At 49.0% G+C, this 19,478-nt stretch overlaps 2 protein-coding genes across 6 annotated transcripts in view; one reads left to right on the top strand and one right to left on the bottom strand.

Moving 5' to 3' along the window:
- Positions 1 to 6,462, top strand: part of LOC125286607 (amyloid beta precursor protein binding family B member 2-like) — a 37,440-nt gene extending 30,978 nt beyond the window's left edge. For 3 of the 5 annotated variants that reach the window (XM_048231807.1, XM_048231810.1, XM_048231811.1), the window contains 5 exons: positions 607 to 682; positions 3,056 to 3,139; positions 3,352 to 3,467; positions 4,026 to 4,208; positions 4,737 to 6,462. In XM_048231807.1, the coding sequence (XP_048087764.1) occupies positions 607 to 682; positions 3,056 to 3,139; positions 3,352 to 3,467; positions 4,026 to 4,208; positions 4,737 to 4,913 (636 nt within the window). In that variant the 3' untranslated portion in view covers positions 4,914 to 6,462. The remainder of the gene's footprint in view (positions 1 to 606; positions 683 to 3,055; positions 3,140 to 3,351; positions 3,468 to 4,025; positions 4,209 to 4,736) is intronic. The other 2 variants (XM_048231808.1, XM_048231809.1) reach the window with 2 other exon arrangements.
- A 729-nt stretch (positions 6,463 to 7,191) lies between these two features.
- LOC125286831 (putative methyltransferase NSUN7) overlaps positions 7,192 to 19,478 on the bottom strand; it is a 33,723-nt gene continuing 21,436 nt past the window's right edge. The window contains exons 10-15 of the mRNA XM_048232141.1: positions 19,107 to 19,208; positions 16,573 to 16,690; positions 16,074 to 16,209; positions 8,801 to 9,038; positions 8,721 to 8,762; positions 7,192 to 7,823 (exon numbers count right to left, since the gene is read on the bottom strand). Coding sequence (XP_048088098.1) covers positions 7,192 to 7,823; positions 8,721 to 8,762; positions 8,801 to 9,038; positions 16,074 to 16,209; positions 16,573 to 16,690; positions 19,107 to 19,208 — 1,268 coding nt within the window. The remainder of the gene's footprint in view (positions 7,824 to 8,720; positions 8,763 to 8,800; positions 9,039 to 16,073; positions 16,210 to 16,572; positions 16,691 to 19,106; positions 19,209 to 19,478) is intronic.

The raw sequence follows: 19,478 nt of genomic DNA, 5'->3' as shown, positions 1-19,478 counted from the left end.
CGCAGAGCATTCAGCCCCTACCACCACTCATCTACTGCAGTGTGCTGAGACAGGGAGAGAGAGAGAGAGAGAGAGAGAGAGAGGGGAGAGAGAGAGAGGGAGAGAGCAGAGAGAGGTACAGAGAGAGTGAGTGGGAGGAAAGAGAGAATAGAGAGAGATAAAGAGGGAGGGAAATGAGAAGGAACAGAGAGAGAAAGTAAGAGAGAGAACAAAGTGAGAGTGCGGAAGAAAGATAGAGGGAAAAAGTGAAAATTAGAGTGTAAAGGAGAGAGCAGGAGAAACAAAACAAACAGTGGGACAAGAGAGGAAAGTTGGCAGAAAAGTGAAACACATTTGATTCTTAAATGAAAGGACGTGTGTGTTTGTGTTTCATGGTGCACCCGTGGTTTCTGACTGACCGCTGCGGGCTGGTCTTTACCCCAGTGACTGTTTTACGTCAGCCCAGGCGAAGATACTGTAACACAATGTCAAAGACATGGTGGTCTTTAGAAGACCATTTAGAAGGCCAAGACCATCCATGTACTCTGTATCTCAAAATATTCATGTCAAAACAAGATGTAATTTCTGTTTGTAAAACAAAAGTTAAAGTCTCCTGCTCCTCACCAGATTATGGCTGAAAGGAAGAATGCCAAAGCTGTAGCAGGCAGCTCCTCCAACTCCAGCACTGACGTGCCCCTCCAAGGTAGGAAAACACCAGCACCCATCCTCTTTCTGTCTGTCTGTCTCTCACTGTCAAACACACATACATACATGGCCTCTCTCTCTCACACACACACACACACATGTACACACACACACACATGAACACACATCCCTTCACATTCTAATCTCAAAGCCAGCAGCATCTCCCAGCATGGGAGCTGTCTGGGCTGTCTAGTCATGTTTTATTATTTCCAGTAACACTCTGCCCCCCCACCCCCCACAAACACACACAAACACACACAACCACACACAAACACACACAAACACACACAAACACAACCCTTTTCATTTGCGAGACTTTATGTCCATGATTCGGACACATTTTCGTTTGGTCAGTGGCTCGCTCTCTCTCTCTCTCTCTCTCTCTCTCTCTGTGCTCCGGGGCTGCAGTGCGTGGGAACACGTACATAAATAAGCGCTCGACTCCTTTGTTATCTCGCAGTGCAGAAGAGCGTCTGCTTACAGCGCCACAGACTGCTGACCTCAGCACAGTTCTCATGCGTTTATGACTCCTTCATCAGGCGTGTTTATGCGATTCCTTCATCTCTTTTTCCCCAGCATCCCAAAAATTTCTTTTTTTTGGAATGTTTATTCATTTGCTTTGTTGTGTTATTTTTTATTGATATTATGATTGTTTATTTCCTCCTCTTTCTCGTTATTTTCTTTGATAATTTAAGTCACGAGGCAGTTTTCTGCTGAGTCGGGCCAACTCAACACGAAGTGTAGGGAAAAAAGGCCGATATTAGCATTTAGCACGCAGGCACGACCGGCCTCATTAAAAGCCCATTAAGACAGCTTTACAGTGCCGGGCTGCGCGGCCAAACCACCACCCCTGCCGGGGGATCAAAGGAATTATGGGAAATTGAAAAAAGTGGCAAGCTCCATCGACCTCGCTGTATGGGTGTATGCCAGGCGCTATCATTCTCTTTCTCCCTCTCCCCTCTCCTCTCCTCTCCTCTGCTCCTCTCCTCTCCTCTCCTCTCCTCTCCTCTGCTCCTCTCCTCTCTCCTCCTCTCCTCTGCTCCTCTCTCCTCTCTCCTCTCTCTCCTCCTCCTCTGCTCCTCTCTCCTCTCCTCTGCTCTCCCCTCCTCCCCTCTCCTCTGCTCCTCTCTCCTCCTCTCCTCTCCTCTCTCCTCTCCTCTGCTCTCCTCTCCTCTCCTCTGCTCCTCTCTCCTCTCCTCTCCTCTGCTCCTCTCCTCTGCTCCTCTCCTCTGCTCCTCCTCTCCTCTCCTCTCCTCTGCTCCTCTCTCCTCTCTCTGCTCTCCCCTCCTCCCCTCTCCTCTGCTCCTCTCTCCTCTCCTCTCTCCTCCTCTCCTCCTGCTCCTCTCCTCTCCTCCTCCTCTCCTCCTCTCCTCTCCTCTCTCCTCCTCCTCCTCTCCTCTCCCCTCTGCTCTCCTCTCCTCTGCTCCTCCTCTCTCCTCTCCTCTCCTCCTCTCCTCTGCTCCTCCTCTCCTCTCCTCCTCTCCTCTCCTCCTCCTCTCTCCTCCTCCTCTCTCCTCCTCTCTCCTCTCCCCTCCTCCTCTCCTCTCTCCTCCTCCTCCTCTCCTCTCTCCTCTCCTCTGCTCTCCTCTCCTCTCCTCTGCTCCTCTCTCCTCTCCTCTCCTCCTCTCTCTCCTCTCCTCTGCTCTCCCCTCCTCCCCTCTCCTCTGCTCCTCTCTCCTCTCCTCTGCTCCTCTCCTCTCCTCCTCTCCTCTCCTCTCCTCCTCTCCTCTCCCCCCTCTCCTCCTCTCTCCTCTCCTCTCCTCTGCTCCTCTCCTCTGCTCCCTCTCTCCTCCTCCTTTCCTCTCCTCCCTCCTCCTCTCCTCTCCTCCTCTCCTCTCTCCTCCTCCTCCTCCTTCCTCCTCCTCTCTTCTCCTCCACTCCTCCTCTCCTCCCCTCCTCTCCTCCTCTCCTCCTTCTCCCATACAGAACACTGAGCGATCCGGTGTTTTCATTCCTTCCTCCCCTCAGGCAGAGGGTGTGCTGCTGAACTAGCGCTGCTACACACATTTTAGGATTTTTAAAAGCACTTTTTTCACACAAACACACAATCACTCACTTTCTTTCTCTCTTACACTCTCACTCACTGCTTCATTTCATCACACACCCACACAAAAACAGTTTTATGTTTTGCTGTCACCAAACAGCTGTTTCCTTTGTTCCTAAAGTTTAGTGAAAGGCCTATATTTCTGCGAATTTACATACATATGAACTTATACAGAGCACCTGGCAGTTGCACTGGGTTCGCCAAGTGACTTTTAAGAATTTGAGAATGTGTATGTTTGTGTGTACGGTATGTGTGTGTGTAAGAGTTACAGATGGTGATCTAGATCCTTCATGAGTGAGCTGTACTCTGATGTTTCTGTTCTCTCAGTAGAGTTCCCCACACCAAAGACAGAACTGGAACAGAAGTTCCATGTGCTCTACCTGGGAACAACATCCGCTATCCGGCCCATAGGTAAGAAACACACACACACACACACACAATGCATAATGCCTTAGTTACACATATTAAGCATAGGCTCTATTTACATACCCCCCCCCCCCCCCCCCAAATTACATGCATACCTTTATCTGCCCTGGGTGAATCCTCATCATAAAGTGCAAGTGATGTTATTCTCAGTCTCCATTTCTCTCTCTCTCTCTCGCCGCTGTCCCACTCCTGCTCAGGTATGGACATGATTAATGGGGCCATCGACACCCTGCTCTCCTCGACTGGGAAAGAGGACTGGACGCCCGTCATCCTCAATGTGGAGGACGCTACCGTGAGCGTCATCAAAGAGAAGGTAGTCTCGCATGCCTCCTTTCATCTCCCCCGACATCCATCCATCCCTCCACCCCCCCTCCCCTAAAAAAAGAGGTTGCACTTCAAAAGGAGCTGGCAAACACTTTGAACCAGGTGGGGCTCGAAAGCAAATACCCAGTACCCTGGTCAGCGCTTAATAGACAGGATGGCAGTTGCCTTCGAGGAAGAAACAGCTTGGGCAATAGAACTAGGCCACCCTAAGATTAAAGCTAGCAACAGCATATGGAATGTATAGGACCGGATGCCAAGGATGCGTAGGGTGGTAGATGCTCACTTTTATCTGTCATGTTTGTGTATGTTGGAGTACTGCAAGGCTGAGCAGGAACAACAGCAAAAATAAACTCCATTCCTTCTAGAGAGGGTTAACCAACAGTTAGCTAAGGCTAGCCACACACTTTAATTTCTATTGGTAAATCCTCAGCCTAAATCATTATGATTCTCAACTCAATATGAGTTGATTAAGCTTTAATTGCCTTAGAAAGTAAAGCAGCAGGTACTTTGGTGTTGTTTCTGATGGCCCTTTCCTTTGACCTTCCAGGAAGAGGAAGAGGAGGTGCTGGTGGAATGCCGCGTGCGTTTCCTGTCCTTCATGGGCGTGGGCCGCGACGTGCACACCTTCGCCTTCATCATGGACACGGGCAACCAGCACTTCCAGTGCCACGTGTTCTGGTGCGAGCCCAACGCCGCGTGCGTGTCCGAGGCCGTCCAGTCTGCCTGTGTGGTGAGTGAGCAACAGCCAAGCGACCCCATACACACCCACCTCCACCAATGCCACAAAAATGCTTTTGCCCAAGAGGCTTAAAATAAGCTGATGCCGTATACCTTATGCCGTCTGCAGTATGTGCTATGGACACACTAATATTGAAGAGTTTGGTTCCATAACGCTATATCCTCTATTTGAATGAATTTTCATAAAAAAATTTTTACACTTTCATTTCCAAGTAATTTCAATAGAACTGTAGTTGGGTATTGTTGTGGGATTTATCTTGACCCAATTAAAACAACACAACTGAAATGTTATTGATATTACCTGAAATACACAATTAAATTACATGACTTTTTAATGTTTTTGAAAATGGATATAGCGTTTTGGAACCAAACTCTTATCAGTACATGTGTAATATTTAGTATATCACACAATACAGTTTGTTATCATGTTGCCGTTAGCAACCCTACCCATCCTTTCGGACTGTGTCGTTCACCCTTCTCCTCCTCACCTCCTCTTGCCTGCTTTCTCCTCTCTTGGCAGCTGCGCTATCAGAAGTGTCTGGTGGCACGCTCCCCCACACAGAGGGCAGGCTGCTCCTCGCCGCCACCGCCCGGCTCCGTGACCCGCCGCGTCACCACCAGCGTCAAGCGCGGCGTCCAGTCCCTCATAGACACTCTCAAACAGAAGAAGCCCAGCCCCGAGCTGCCCAACCAATAACGGGAGGAGGACAGGCTGGACCGCGGCCCACTGGCCAGCCCAGTCCATCCACCATCAGCACAGCCGCGACCGGAGTGGGTGGGGGGGAATATGGGGATGAAATATGAGGACTCACACACATGTGAAACTGTTAAATGTATATAATCTTACTAACAAATGACTGTGCAGCCCTGAGAGTGACATCTACTACTACTACAAAAAAAAAGGAGAGAAAAGTGAAAGATTTAAAAAAAAAAAAAGGAAAAGAAAAACAAGCTGCCACACGGTTGCCGTTACTCCACAGCCTTTCACCTTTGACCTCTTCACGTGGTCAGCGCGCTGCCTGAAGCATGCCCCGTCTTTTAGCCACGCTCCAAAGTCCAACACGCGCCCGCCCCCAACGAAACGAGAGGAAAAAACGATGAACAAAAACCAAGGGCCCCACATGGACGTTTCTGGAACAATGGATTGTAGACCGGCCAGAACTTCTATGCAGCGCAACTGTTCTGACCAGCGGCAAAGTCAAAGTCACTCTCCACCACTCTGTCCTGTGACCGTTTCCTTTTTCCAGAACTTGTGGGATTTCTCTCGGTGTGTGTGTGTGTGTGTGTGTTCTTGAGACGCAGGACAAGGGCCAGCGCTGCAGTGTGCCCTCATTTACTTGTGCCATACTGTGTGTCAACGCAGGCAGGAGCGCACCTTCATGTTAAAATATATATATATAAATCTGTGTGTGTGTGTGTGTGTGTGAGTGAGCGAGAGAGAGAGAGAGAGAGAGAGAGAGAGAGAGTGTGTGTGTGTGTCTGTCTGTGTTAATACTATGTCACCGAGGATGAAACGCGCTGAGAGCAAAAAGCTAAAGTGTACACAGGCAAGATCAAGGCGTTCCAACACGCCTCAGAGCTATGATTCACGCTGTACTAACTAGGAATGACTGACTATTCTATAGGAACAAGCATAAAAGCAGAACAATTGTGTCCCTTTTGCAGTCTTTCTGTTCGGATGAGGGAAGCTCCGAGACTATTCTCAGCGCTGGGATTCAACGTGGAATGGCATTGATTGATATGTTTGATATATCTGAATGTGGGAACAGCAGGAAGAGGAATCTACTGCATATGTGTGTGTGTAAAGATTTAAAGGTGTGCGCATTTGTCACTATTCACCTCCACACACACACACACACACACACACACACACCCCTCGAAAGGAGTCACCATCATCTCACACATACACAGACACACAAACACACACAATCTAACGCAGCTGTCTGTGGGGAAGACTAGCCCCCACACCCCCTCCAGTTATAGGAGAGCAACCTCACTCACCAATTCAGAGCAAGCTCCTATCTACCGCGTCTAAGCACCTTTTAAACCTCCCTGTATGTTAAGAGAACAAAAATATGAATGTGATTTCTACAACCAAACTAAGCTCAACTTATTCACAAACTGACCAGCTGAAACAAAGGAAAATATGAAAAAAAAAAAAAAAACATTGACATTTCTTCTGTTATTGCTCATTTTTACACCATAGTAATGTAATCCATTGTGAGAATAAAGGCATTTAAAGACAAGTATGTCTCAAAGATTTAATTGCACTCTGATGGAAATGTTAGTTTTGGGAGTTATTGAATGGCTGTATAAAATTAACCAATACTACCACCAGGCAGTATTTCTTCATAAACCACACAAATAAAATCAGATGTGCAGACAAGGTCAGTACGAAGACACTTCATTCGGTCATTAGGAAAGACAAAGAGCTCTTGACAGAAAAGCATTTTATATTGTTGACTGTTTGGCATCTAAATATATCCTTAGAAAACAGTAAAAATCAATGTGTTCTAAATTATACTGCATGGTAATGGATTTGCTTACAAAATCGACTGGCATGCTCTCTAAATATCCATGTTTCTTTTTATGTGTTTTTGTATGAGTGCATTGGTCAATGTTTTTTTTTTTCTGTTTTTTTCTTTCTTTTTTACATATTTTCTCATCAGTATGTGCATATGCGTTTGTCTATCTGTGTGCATAAGGGTGTGAAATTGGATCAGAGTCACAAACAAGGCTACATACATACATGTTACCCTGTGTGTGTGTGTATATGGGTTTCTGAATCATGTGCATGAGCGTACATATGTGTGTGCATATGCGTGTCGAAGCCAAAATGCAGATGAGTGTGTGTGTGTGTGTGCATGTGCACATTCACACACACACACAAACAAACACACACACACACACACACACACACACACACACACACACACACACACACACACACACACACACAGGGTAAGGTGTCAGTCTCAGAGCCAGGGGCGTGGGTGGATGTACATGCCCTGGATGGAGCCACTGGAGCGTGAGGCGGGGATGGACGGGTGGCTGCTCTTCCACTGCAGGAGGGACAGCGCCGGGTTGGAGCGCACCCGGCGGGCTCTGCATGACGGGGAGCTGGTGGAGGGCACGGGGGCAGGGGGGGAAGGGCAGCCGGGGAAGATGGCCGGGGGCAGCAACAGCGCCATGGGCCGCAGCACCTCCTGACGACCTTTGGGCGGGACAGTGGCCATGGGGGGAGCAGGGGGAGAGGGAAGAGCAAGGAGGCGGTTGGGGTGGATGGTGAAGGTGGAGGTGTTTGTGGTGGAGGAGGTATTGAAGGAGATCTTGGAGGAGGTGTTGGAGGAGGTGATGGAGGAGGTGTTGGAGGAGGTGATGGAGGAGATGTTTGAGGAGGTGTTGGAGGAGATCTTTGAGGAGATGTTTGAGGAGGTGTTGGAGGAGATGTTTGAGGAGATCTTTGAGGAGGTGTTGGAGTAGGCTGTGGTGCTGGTGGTGCGGCCCATGGGCTTGCGTGAGGAGCTGGACACCATGGGCCCAGACGAGCCTCTGTTGGGTTGGACACTTTTAGGCTGCCGCTGCTGGGACGGGAGTTTGATTTTACCTGAAAGAGAGAGAGAGAGAGAGAGAGACTCACACTATGGTGTTCTATTACCACTGACTATAAATCAGTGAGTAGTCTCATTTAAAGGTGCAGGTCCATAATTCTGCTGATATTTGATATTTGAACTCAAGAACCAATGCAATTTACATCCCTCCTTTCTGTGGCCCCAGACCAGCGTATCGATCGGCTTGGTCCAAGCCACTTTGTTTTCCATTTAAGACAGGGTTATGTATAAACCCCCGACTTTTTGAGTGCGCACTCAGAATAGACTACTAGAAGCTCGACAAAACGTGTACAGGTCTAGAATCTCTGCACCTTTAAATATGATGTTGTCCTGCCTTCATTTTAAGCACTGATCACACAAGGAATAACAAGAGACACCCACTGACAATTTACTAAGATGTACTTTAAATAAGCACTCTAGTCAGCAGACTATTTCAAATTTCCCTTCCTCCATCTACAATTGGGCACTAATCTCACAAGGACTGAGAACACCCACACACTAGCATCCCATTACTGCTTGCTTAAGAGCAGACGTTACATCTTACGGTTCGTCTTGCCTCAGGCGCGGATCTAAGGAGAGGATCTTAGGAACGCTCAATGTCACATGAGTCATTGCATCATTAATGATCCGGTTCCACGCGGATTTCACACGGGCTCCGAGAACATTAATATTCCTTCACATTGTACTTCAATTTGGTGCCCAAGGAAAGGGCCCATCCTTCATGCGCTCAAGCCTCCAACAGTTGGCTCATTTAATAGATCAGTGCCTTTGAAGGACGCAACAGAAAAGCAGCGGCTATTCCCATTGGCCGGGAGGAAGAGAGAGCGAGAGACGTAAAGCGGGCGTCAGAGAGCGGGGCGGAGGGAGGGGGGGGGGGGACGTCATCAGCTCACCTCCGGAGGCCAGTGCGCTCTTGCTGCCGTAATTCCCCACCGCTGGATGCCAGAAAGCTGGCCTCCGCCTGGCTGGGCGCGAGGAAGTCGGGAGATCGCGGCCGACTGGCTGCTCACGGAGCCGTGAGGCCGCGGGTGGGGGTGGGGGTGGGAGGAGCGGCCCTGGTTGGCTGGGCCGCCGGGCCGGTGGTGGGGGTGGTGCTGCCGGGCACGCCTTTCCTTCTTGGGCGGCGGGTCGGTCTGGATGCCGTCCAGCAGGCCCTTGGCGGCGGCGCGTGCCAGCACCTCCTGGGCCGTCTCCGTCGCCTCCGGCTCCACCTGCGGAACAGAAGAGGGGACACGGGAGAGGTGGAGGTCAGAGAGGAAGTCAACACCACAGCACGGGGAGGTGGGGAGAGAGGAGGGATCAGTTTGCGCTTGTGGTTGAGTAAGAGTGAGAGAGTGTGTGTGTGTGTGTGTGTGTGTGTGTGTGTGTGAAGCAAGTGTGGGATAAAATTAAACATGGGTTTCAAGTTTGCAAGGGTCCTTGGGTGTTCGTGTTCTTCTTGATTAATTAACATGCTAATTGCCTTGATCTGATTTCTCAGCAGAGGTCTGGGAACAGACGCGAGGCAGAAAAAAGAAGCAAAATGCGGCAGTGCTTTGTTTCCATATGGAAGCTTGTTCTGAGGGTGTGTGTGATTGTGTGTGACTGTGTGTGTGTGTGTTTGTGTGTGTGTTTAAGAGTTGCTTTGAGACTGTAAAGGCTCTCTCCTGTGGACTCACGGCAGTGTCAGCCCTGCTGGGTCACCTGCTGCCTCAGCAACAGCCCACACACTCACACTGAATAATTCACACACTCTGTGTGTGTGTGTGTGTGTGTGTGTGTGTTCATGCGTGCGTGCGCACACAGGTTATTGTGAGTTTAAGAGGGGGGGGGTTTAAGGGTTAGTGTTTGTTTGTTTGTTTGTTTGTGTGTGCGTGTGTGTGTGTGTGTGTGTGTGTGTGTGTGTGTGTGTGTGTGTGAGAGAGAGTGTGTGTGGTGTCCATGTGTGTGTTCGTACGCGTGCGTGCACGTGTGTGTGACGCTTTGGCAGTCTTGAGGGGTTTGCCCTGCTGACGCTAACGTGCACAGACAGGGGGCGCTGAATTATTCAACACTTCCTGCTCTGCTCTGCCCTCGCCCACCCCCCACCCCCCCACCTCCTCCCTGAATGGCCATAAAAAACACAGCACAGGTCTCCGGTTATCACCGGGACCCAAAAGCACTGCAGCACAGATTTCACCGCAAAATGTCATCCAAGTCACTGCGCCAATTCCTAATCTAACGACTCCACATTTCCTAATCTAACCCAAGCCACGCTTCCAATCTAATGCACTCGGTGGCGACGAAGCGAGAGGGTCAGCCAAACCTCAGCAAAAGGTCCATCTGCATCCAGAAATGAACAAGGTTGTGAGACATCGCTAAGTGCTTTTCGTAGGTTGGTGTCAGAGGGCTGCACATGAACGAGCACATCACACTCTTTCTATTTGCTGTAAATATGTTTGAGGCTGCATCACATGCATGCATCCCACAAGACTGCATGTGTGATACTGTAGGGAGTTTTATATGGCCCCATAAAAACCTTTACTGGGCCCATATGTAGCTAGCGGGGAGCGTGGTAATATTTCCCGACACACACATCTAATTGCCTTTTTACGGCAGATTCTTAAGAGTGCAACAATAATCTTTATTAGTGTGGTTTATTGAAAGGGATGTGGAGGTGGAGGTATGTTTGCGTGTGGGGTGTGTGTGTGTGTGTGTGTGTGGGAGGTGTCGCGTCCCCCATTGCAGAGACGTTATTTGGGCTTGATTATCCTCTCATGTCTGTCAGCGGACGAGTAAAGCTGATGGATGGCTCTAATATAGCGGAGGGCCGCCTGCGGCTATGACGGCTGCCATCGCCTCCCAATACCTTGCCATCCTTCCCTCACACACACAAACATATATACACACATATACACACACACATATATACACACATATACACACACACACACACACACATATATACATACACACACACACATATATACTCACATATACACACACACACACACACACACACACACACACACACACACACACATATATACACACATATACACACACACACACACATATACATACACACACACACACATATACACACACATATACACACACACACACACACACATACACACACACAGATCACATCATGATCACACTAGACATATACACATACACACACATACAGATCACATCATGATCACACTAGACATACAAACACACAGTATCTTTAACCTCTGTTGTGTGAGCATCAAGAGGTGTGACTCTTACAGAGAGAGAGAGAGAGAGAGAGAGAGAGAGAGACAAAAAAAACATAGAGGGCCAGATGTACTAACGCCAATTGTGCGCAGTAAAATCATTAAGCAGGTATGTACAAACAGGCAGCGATGATGTAAAAGCATAAACTGCCTGTCACGGAGCTGAAACTGGCAGATTAGATTGTCATGTCATGCATATGCATTCATGGGAGGATCCAGGGAAAGTGGGAGTTTAGCGAAAAAAAGATGGGAGGGAAGAGTAAAGAGCCTAATTATTTATTCCGCAGTATGTACAAAGACTGCTCCTGAAAGCGCACCTCTATTCTGCGCCTAAACACTTCCGCCTTGTAAAAGCAGGTGTTAATCCAAATTGCAGTTCAATGTGTCAATAAGAGAACCTTTCAAAGACAACAGAATCGCTATTTAGAACACCAGTTTTTGTGGTGAATATATTTGTACTACCAAAAGCAACCTTAACTTTCATTGGCCTTTCGAATGTCTTACTTTCACTTTCACATCATTCACTTAAACTTTCCTACTTCCTAGATTTGACCAATCTTCCATAGCCTATGTGCACAAGTAGTTTGAGTAGAACTGATCTTCATTATCTCCCTGCTTGTTTACGTCTTATCATGTATGGCAGTGGTCGCCAACCCGTCGATCGCGATCGACGAGTAGATCTTTAGGACTTGCCCAGTAGAAAACAGTCACCAAATTCCCACATGTTTGCCAACGTTTACAGGACGTAGCCTACATTTCAGCGCGAGATAGGATAGCGCATGATTTATTCAAGACCTAGCCATCATAATGCAAGAAATTCCTGCATACATTTACAGTGCTGTCTGATAACATTAATCTAATAATGGAGCAGCGTGAATGCGGGACCGGACGAACCAACTTCTGACTTGAATCGAACGTAACCCCATGCAGACACACACGCGCACAGTACCACTTTGCAGGTGCGATCTCTCTCTCTCTCTCAACAGGACTTGTCACTGCTGAAGTCAAATTATGCTAGGTGTTTCTACATCAACTGCTAACTGACAGAAAATAAAAAACTAAAGTTTAGCGATCAGGAATTTGTTCTCCATTTGAAGAATGTGATCGATTGCGGACCTGCACAGACACGGAGTGCATTGTAGGCCTAGGCTTAGGTTACTTTCACTTAGAGTGCGCATTAATTACGTGAAAGATGCTTCATACCAAAACAGCGATCAAACATCAAATTGATCATGACGTATTGTCACAAACACTTACTCCAATTAGAAAATCAAAACCAAAATCATGTAAGTAAAGACTATGTTAAAGTGTTGTTATCTCATTGACAAGAGAGAGAGACAAAACAGAGAGAGAGAGAGAGAGAGAGAGAGAGAGAGAGAGAGAGACAAAAAGCACAGATACGAGTGGCCACTCACTCCAGACAATGCAGACAAGGACCCGGGGCGTCTCTGACCGAGTGTCACCCAAACAGGACTGGTTGAGAGATGAAGCGTGCTCTTGACATGGATAACACTTGCTGGTGCGACAGTGTGTCTCCATGAGATATCAGGCTACAGAGGTGTGTGTGTGAGATGGCTTGTGTAATGGTTGTTTTGTAACTGAACTATAAATAAGACTGTGCCGCATGTTATGGTCACGGTTTAGGTGCATGCGAGAGACTGTGTGTGAGCGTGTGAGATTGGGGAATGGGAATTAAGTAAGTGTGTGTATGAGAGAGAGAGTATGTTTGGGCTCTGAACAGAATTTCATCATCAGCCCATGAAGCTGAACATTTCTGAGCACTTAAGCTGTCGTGACTCAAGACCTGTTTACACCTACATACAAGAGCAAGCGAGAGAGAGAGACAGACAGAGAGAAAGTGAGACAGATAGAGAGAAAGACAGAGAGACAGACAGAGAGAGAGAAGGAAATATTATGGCAGTGAAGTTGAAGCAAACGCAGCGCAAGAGAGAAGGCAACCAGCTCTGCTCTACTTTCCAAATCACTCCATGCCAAGACAAGACGTACTTTCATCTCCCTCTGCAACGCGTCTCCTGTGCCTCTCCTGCTCACTCTCCACTCCTTCCCCATCTTCTCCCTGTATGCTCTCCATCCCCCCACACACACACACACACACACACACACACACACACACACACACACCTCCTGTCTGTGATGTGATCTAAGGTCCTTGCCTCTTAACTCAAAGGGGTGAAGACCCCGGCGCTCGTCTCTTTGACCTCACAAACACTCAGATCTGCCGCCGCCGCCTCCTCCTCCTCTTCCTCCTCCTCCTCCTCTCCACTGGTCTGAAGGTTCTCTCTCCAACATCCTCTCCCCAGTCCCACCTTGTGAGAGTGATCCCCCTCTTCTGAGTGCAGCACGGTCTGCCCATCTAGATATGTAGTGCTGTCTGTCTGTCTGTGTGTAGTGCGGTCTGTGATCCAGGTGTGTTGTATCCAAATGCTGTATTCTCATGCCAGGTGAGTGCTCACAGATTACACAGACGTCAGGGTCATGCCGATGAGAGCAGCAGATCCCGCAGACCTCAGGGTCATGCCAATGAGATTGGCAGACTGAAAGGAAGCACACACATTCTGTCCAGTCCTGTCCTGTCCTGTCCACACAGACGTCTCCATCACGGTGGAAAACTCTACGCTAGCAAAATCTTTCATCTGCCTGCCTGTGGGTCTGTCACGCGTCTGGTGATGGGGCTCAATTCCACAGGTTGGGCTAGACAGCTGTCTCATCATCTGCTGTCTGGCTTGAGATGTGCGGCAGACGTCTTCAAGACCTGCCTGTCTGTCTCTCTGTTTCTCACACCCTCCCTCTCTCTCTTTCTCCCTCTTTCTCCCTCTCTCTCTCTCTCTTTCTCTGTAGCTTGTCAGCTCTGCACCTCTCCACCTCTGCTCCCAGACTGCCATCCCAAATCAGCCACAGCTATCGCTTGATGGGTTTGTCAGGCCCCCAGCAACCCTCTTTATCTTCCCTTTTCTTTTTGTCTCTCATCACCCCTTCCCCCTCTCTCCTCTCCTCTCTTTTCCTCCCCTCTCCCCTCTCCTCTCCCCCCTCCCACTCTCTCCTCCCCTCTTCTCTCATCTCCTCTCCTCCCCTCTCCTCTCCTCTCCTCCCTCTCCTCTCCTCTCCCCTCCTCTGGTCTCCAAGGCTGGCTCGTCCTGACAGGCGAGTGGCGTGAGCGACGTGAGGCACAGTGCAGGACACGCTGGCGCTGGCTGTCTCGGGGACACACGCTGGGCTCCGCCGCGGCGGGGGGGGACACATGGAGCCGGTGGCACTTATCTGGGCCACAAGAGAGCAGGAGGAGGGACTCTACAGCTCACCACGGGGAGGATTAGACGCTGGATATACACGCCTCAACACATCAGAGAGAGAGAGAGAGAGAGAGAGAGAGAGAGAGAGAGAGAGAGAGAGAGAGAGAGAGGACAAAAGAAAGAAGGACATTACAAAGAAATGTACAAGAACAAGAAAGGGTGCACAAGAGATAAAGTAGAGATAAAGGGAGGGAGGGACTGAAGGAGATAAAAAGAGAGGAGAGAAATGTGTAAGAAGAAGGGATGTATGATAGATGAGAGAAAGAGTAAGAAGGAGAAGAGAAGAGAGGGATGGGGGAAGGGATGTATAAGAAAGGGAATGGGTGCCCAAGAGGAAGAGAGAGAGAGAGAGGAAAGGGGGAAGACAGCTGCAGACCCTCAGAGAACAGGACTCAAGGGGAAGTCTGGAAGCGAAAAGCTTTGAACATGGGCAGGCTCTGGGAAAGACAAACAGTAAACACAAACACCCATCTTTCATCTTCCCCATCCTTTCTTGCACAACTCTTTCTGCCTCTCTCTCTCTCTCTCTCTCTCTCTCTCCTCCCACCCACCCACAAACACATACCCTACCACTCTCTCTCAAACACCCCCACTCACTCACTCACTCACTCACCCCTTCACCCCCTCCCTCCCTCCCATAGCTACAGTAGCCCTAATAAAGCTCAGAAAGCCTCGATCTACTGCACGACTCCACTGGGAGACCGACGGAAAGAGGCCATGAGAAAAGCCCACGTCCGCGAGCAAGTGCGCGCCAGAGAGAGAGAGAGAGAGAGAGAGAGAAAGCGTGCGAGGGAGAGAGAGTGAGTGAGAGAGAGAGAGAGGGAGGCTTGGGAATAAATTTCCTTTAAAAGAGCCCGGCTCCTTTATCGGCTCACCACTAAATGAGTCTCCAAGGTTCCCCCGTCTCGCTGATGCTATCACACTACTCCACCGCACACACACACACAAGCACACACGCATGCACACACACGCAAACACACAAAAGAACAACAAGCCTTCTCTGAGCAGTATTATAATAGCCTAGGAGCTCCAACACATACGCTAATGGGATATGGCAGGACCTTATATGATGGGCATGATTACAATTGACTTTGCTTTGGTGCGGCGGTGGTGTGCCTTCATGCGTGCCCTTCCGTGCATGTGTGTGTGTGCGTGAGTGTGTGTGTGTGTGTGTGTGTGTGTGTGTGTGTGTGTGTGTGTGTGTGTGTGTGTGTGTGTTCACACCCGCGTGGGAGTTTTTTGGACTGTTGTTATTCCAACTTTAATGAGTTTACACCAGTTGGAGAGCGCTCGAGTGGAAATGTTGTTTAGCCGCTGAACTGCAATTACTGGCCAAGAACACGGGTGGACATCAGGTAATATGACTGTAAAATGGCCGCTGGGTCTGCGGTTATATGACTCGCAGAGTGGGCATGTGGAACTTGGCCTGAGTCGGTGTGTGTGTGTGTGTGTGTGTGTGTGTGTGTGTGTGTGTGTGTGTGTGTGTGTGTGTGTGTGTGTGTGTATGGTAGTGGTGGTGGGGGGTGGGGGCTATTTTTGTTATTATTTGGTTATGTGTGTGTATCTGTGTATGTGTACTGGTAACAGAGCATATGGTTGTTTGACATGATGTAATACTGTGTGCATATCTGGGCATGTGTGTGTTTGTTCTATGTTAATGTCAGTGTATATGTGTGTGTGTGTGTGTGTGTGTGTGTGTGTGTGTATGAGTGACCTCTCTGGTCAGCACAGCGATGAAGCAGCCGTTGCTGTCCTCTGAGGGTTCCAGTTTAAAGAACCTGCTTCCCCTCTCCTGCCCCTCCTCCACTTCACCCATGCACATCTGCTGGGGTAGCGCTGCCGTGTTTGGCCTGGGAACACACACGTGCGCACACACACACGCGCACACACGCACACACACACACACACACACATACACTCATTGAAATGCAAGCATGCATTTAACACACACACATTCATCATTACAGTAATCATCATCATAATTGCAGTAATCTCCATCATATCAATGAGCCTGCAAATTATCAATACATACATCCTGGTGCCGACATACAGCTGGTCAATAGCAACATTCACATGTGCAACAGACAGAAGGAATTCTCTTGGCCATGCATTAGTGTGCATAGGAATCAATACAGCAGCACATTTATAATCACATAAGTTATGGTTTCGCCTTGGTGCACGCTGGACACACACACGCACGCACGCACACAAACCTGAAGGGCGGTCTGTCCTGATCCTCTTGTCCTGCTGCCAGCACTCGGCTCACCAGCTCCTCGTTCTCCTCTGGGTACACCGAACAGGTGCAGTAAACTACCGACTGGACTCTGGGGACTGCACACCCACACACACACGTACCCACATGCACACACACACACACACACGCACAAGCACGTTTGCCAACGCCAACACACACACACACACACACACACACACACACACACACACACACAAGCACACGCACGTTTGCCAAGACACACACACACACACACACACACACACACACACACAGAGGGAGCATAAACAATATATTCCAAAATACATAAATATAATCAAATATACAACAAAGAGAAGTCATAGCGGGTGAGATCCACAGTTGACAATACCTAAGAGATTACACACACACACACACACACACACACAGAGGCACACAAGCACAACACACACACACACACACAAGCACAAAACACACACACATACACACACACAGGCACAAAAGCACAACACAGACACACACACACACCCACACAGAGATAAACACACTCACACAGGGAAAAAAGCATGAAAAAGTATGACAACATCAACCCCCTCATCTGGAGCATTAAACATGCAGTGAAATCAGGCACAGAGTCAAAAAAGAAGAAAGAAATGCACACACACACACACACACACAAGCAAACCCAGCAGGTAGAGACACCACCAAAGGCATTTTCAGCACAAACACTCCAAACATTCCCAAAACACACCTCCACGTGCCTTACCTATGGAGACCCTGTCAAGAGAGAGACACACAGACACACACATACACACACACACACACACACACACACACACACACACAGACACACACACATACACAGAGAGCGAGTATCTGTCATCCTTTCCTCATAATTGCTATAAAGAATGTTTGTGAATGAGGAGGCGTCTCTCTGAGAAAATGGAGCATCTGCAGGAGAATGACAATATGACAAAATAACAGACACAAGTTACTAAGCGAGGTGGAAATATGTCTTGTTGACGCTGCACATGTCCTTAATATTCTTCCTTTTCAGTCCCTGAGAAATGGCGGGAGAAGGCTGGGAGAAGGCTGGGAGAAGGCAGGGAGAAGGCTGGGAGAAGGCTGGGAGAAGGCTGGGAGAAGGCTAGGAGAAGGCTGGGAGAAGGCAGGGAGAAGGCTAGGAGAAGGCTGGGAGAAGGCAGGGAGAAGGCAGGGAGAAGGCTGGGAGAAGGCAGGGAGAAGGCTGGGAGAAGGCTGGGAGAAGGCTGGCTACTGCTACTGGCTTTGTTTGCTGTTGCAACCTTAGCGGAGTCTACCACAGTATTGACTGTAATGGATAGCTGGTTTGTGGGGACACAACTTTGATTTTGCCATCCAGATTAATTACTGTGGAATCCAGTTCAAAATGGAGGGGAGGCAGAGGGGCGGTCTACTGGTGCAGCTCCTGAGTGGACCGGGCATCTGGAGTCGCATGGACGAGGTGCTAACTAAGACCTATGCTAATGGCCATCACCTTAACACCGCAGCCGAGGTAAATACCTGCCCTTAATGATCTCACTGTTGAAGGACAGCCCAGCAGCATGGGCTGCCAACACACCAGTCATCACACCCACACAAGACAACACACACACACACGTTTGCATGGAGAACATGTTTGAAGATAACTATGCAGTAAGCCACCGAAGGGGAGGGGAATGAGAGACAGAGAAGCAGACAGAAAAAGAGAGACAGAGACACGGCTTCAGCAAAAAGTCTGTGGCTTGACGAGAAGAATTTGTATCCATATCCCCACACACACACACACACACACACACACACACGCACACACACACGCACACACACACACACTCAAACTGCAGCCACGGCATCAGCAACCCCCCTCCACTCTAGCGGACGGGCGTTCCCTCTCGTCCATCGACTGGGCCGGAATCGATGCCCACCTGCCGTTAATTAACAGCACACGGCGAGGATCTGCAGCATCGGGACGAGTGAGAGTGGGCCGGGCCGGCGTGGGGGGGGGGGTGTGGGGAGTCTTCTGGCCTCTCCATGCGCTCAATAGCTGCCTGATTACCACACCATATGAGCCACCCTCTGGGTCCATGCAAAAGGCCAGCGTTATTTCATTTGATTTTTTTTTCTTCCCACAGCTGCGGCAACAACCAACAACACAGCAACCAGGCGGGCCCCACGAGGATCAAACGGGGAAACAAAGGTGGTTTCTGCTCAATAACACTAGTGAGTGTATCTGATATGCATGAATTTATAACCTCCAACAGGCTGCCGTTTTTCCTGCATCAAAAGAGAGAATGGATAATAAGCGTACTGGTATGCCGGATTCATCTACATTCTAAATGTATGAAAGACTGACCAAAGAACGCAGGGATTGATCTGTGTGTACTTCACCAACTGGCTTCTTTGATCTTGTGTGTCATGACACAGGCATCTCAGATAGTGTGTGTGTGTGTGTGTGTGTGTGTGATCATATCTATCATTTACTGTTTATGTGTGTGTAGGCCAGTGCAGGATACTTACAATTGAGGGCATGCTTCAGGTCCTTACTCTGCTGGGCCACCAGGGCATCGATCTTCGCTTGGGCTATGGAACCTTGGGATAGGTCTTGGAGGAGCTCTGTGTCTAGAGAGGGAAGACACTCATCTCAGACGGACCTCAGCCAAGGCTGCGATGCTCCCTACAGCCCAGCAGAGAATTGTGTACTGCTGCAGATCTTGCTCAGCACAGCAATGTGCAACAGTACGTCCAGTTATGGCAGCAGTACGTCCAGTTATGGCAGGCCCTGACACTGTTACGAGTATCAATTCAACTGGGAGTTTGTATCGGAGGGGTTTAAAGGCAATTTTTCACATAGATCTCCGTTTCTCGAGGTCACCGAGTACTGTCGATACG

Source organism: Alosa alosa, chromosome 21 (genome assembly GCF_017589495.1).
Source record: "Alosa alosa isolate M-15738 ecotype Scorff River chromosome 21, AALO_Geno_1.1, whole genome shotgun sequence".
NCBI lineage: Eukaryota > Metazoa > Chordata > Actinopteri > Clupeiformes > Clupeidae > Alosa > Alosa alosa.
The sequence above is the reverse complement of the archived record's forward strand: the minus strand, read 5'-3'. Positions and strand labels throughout refer to the sequence as shown.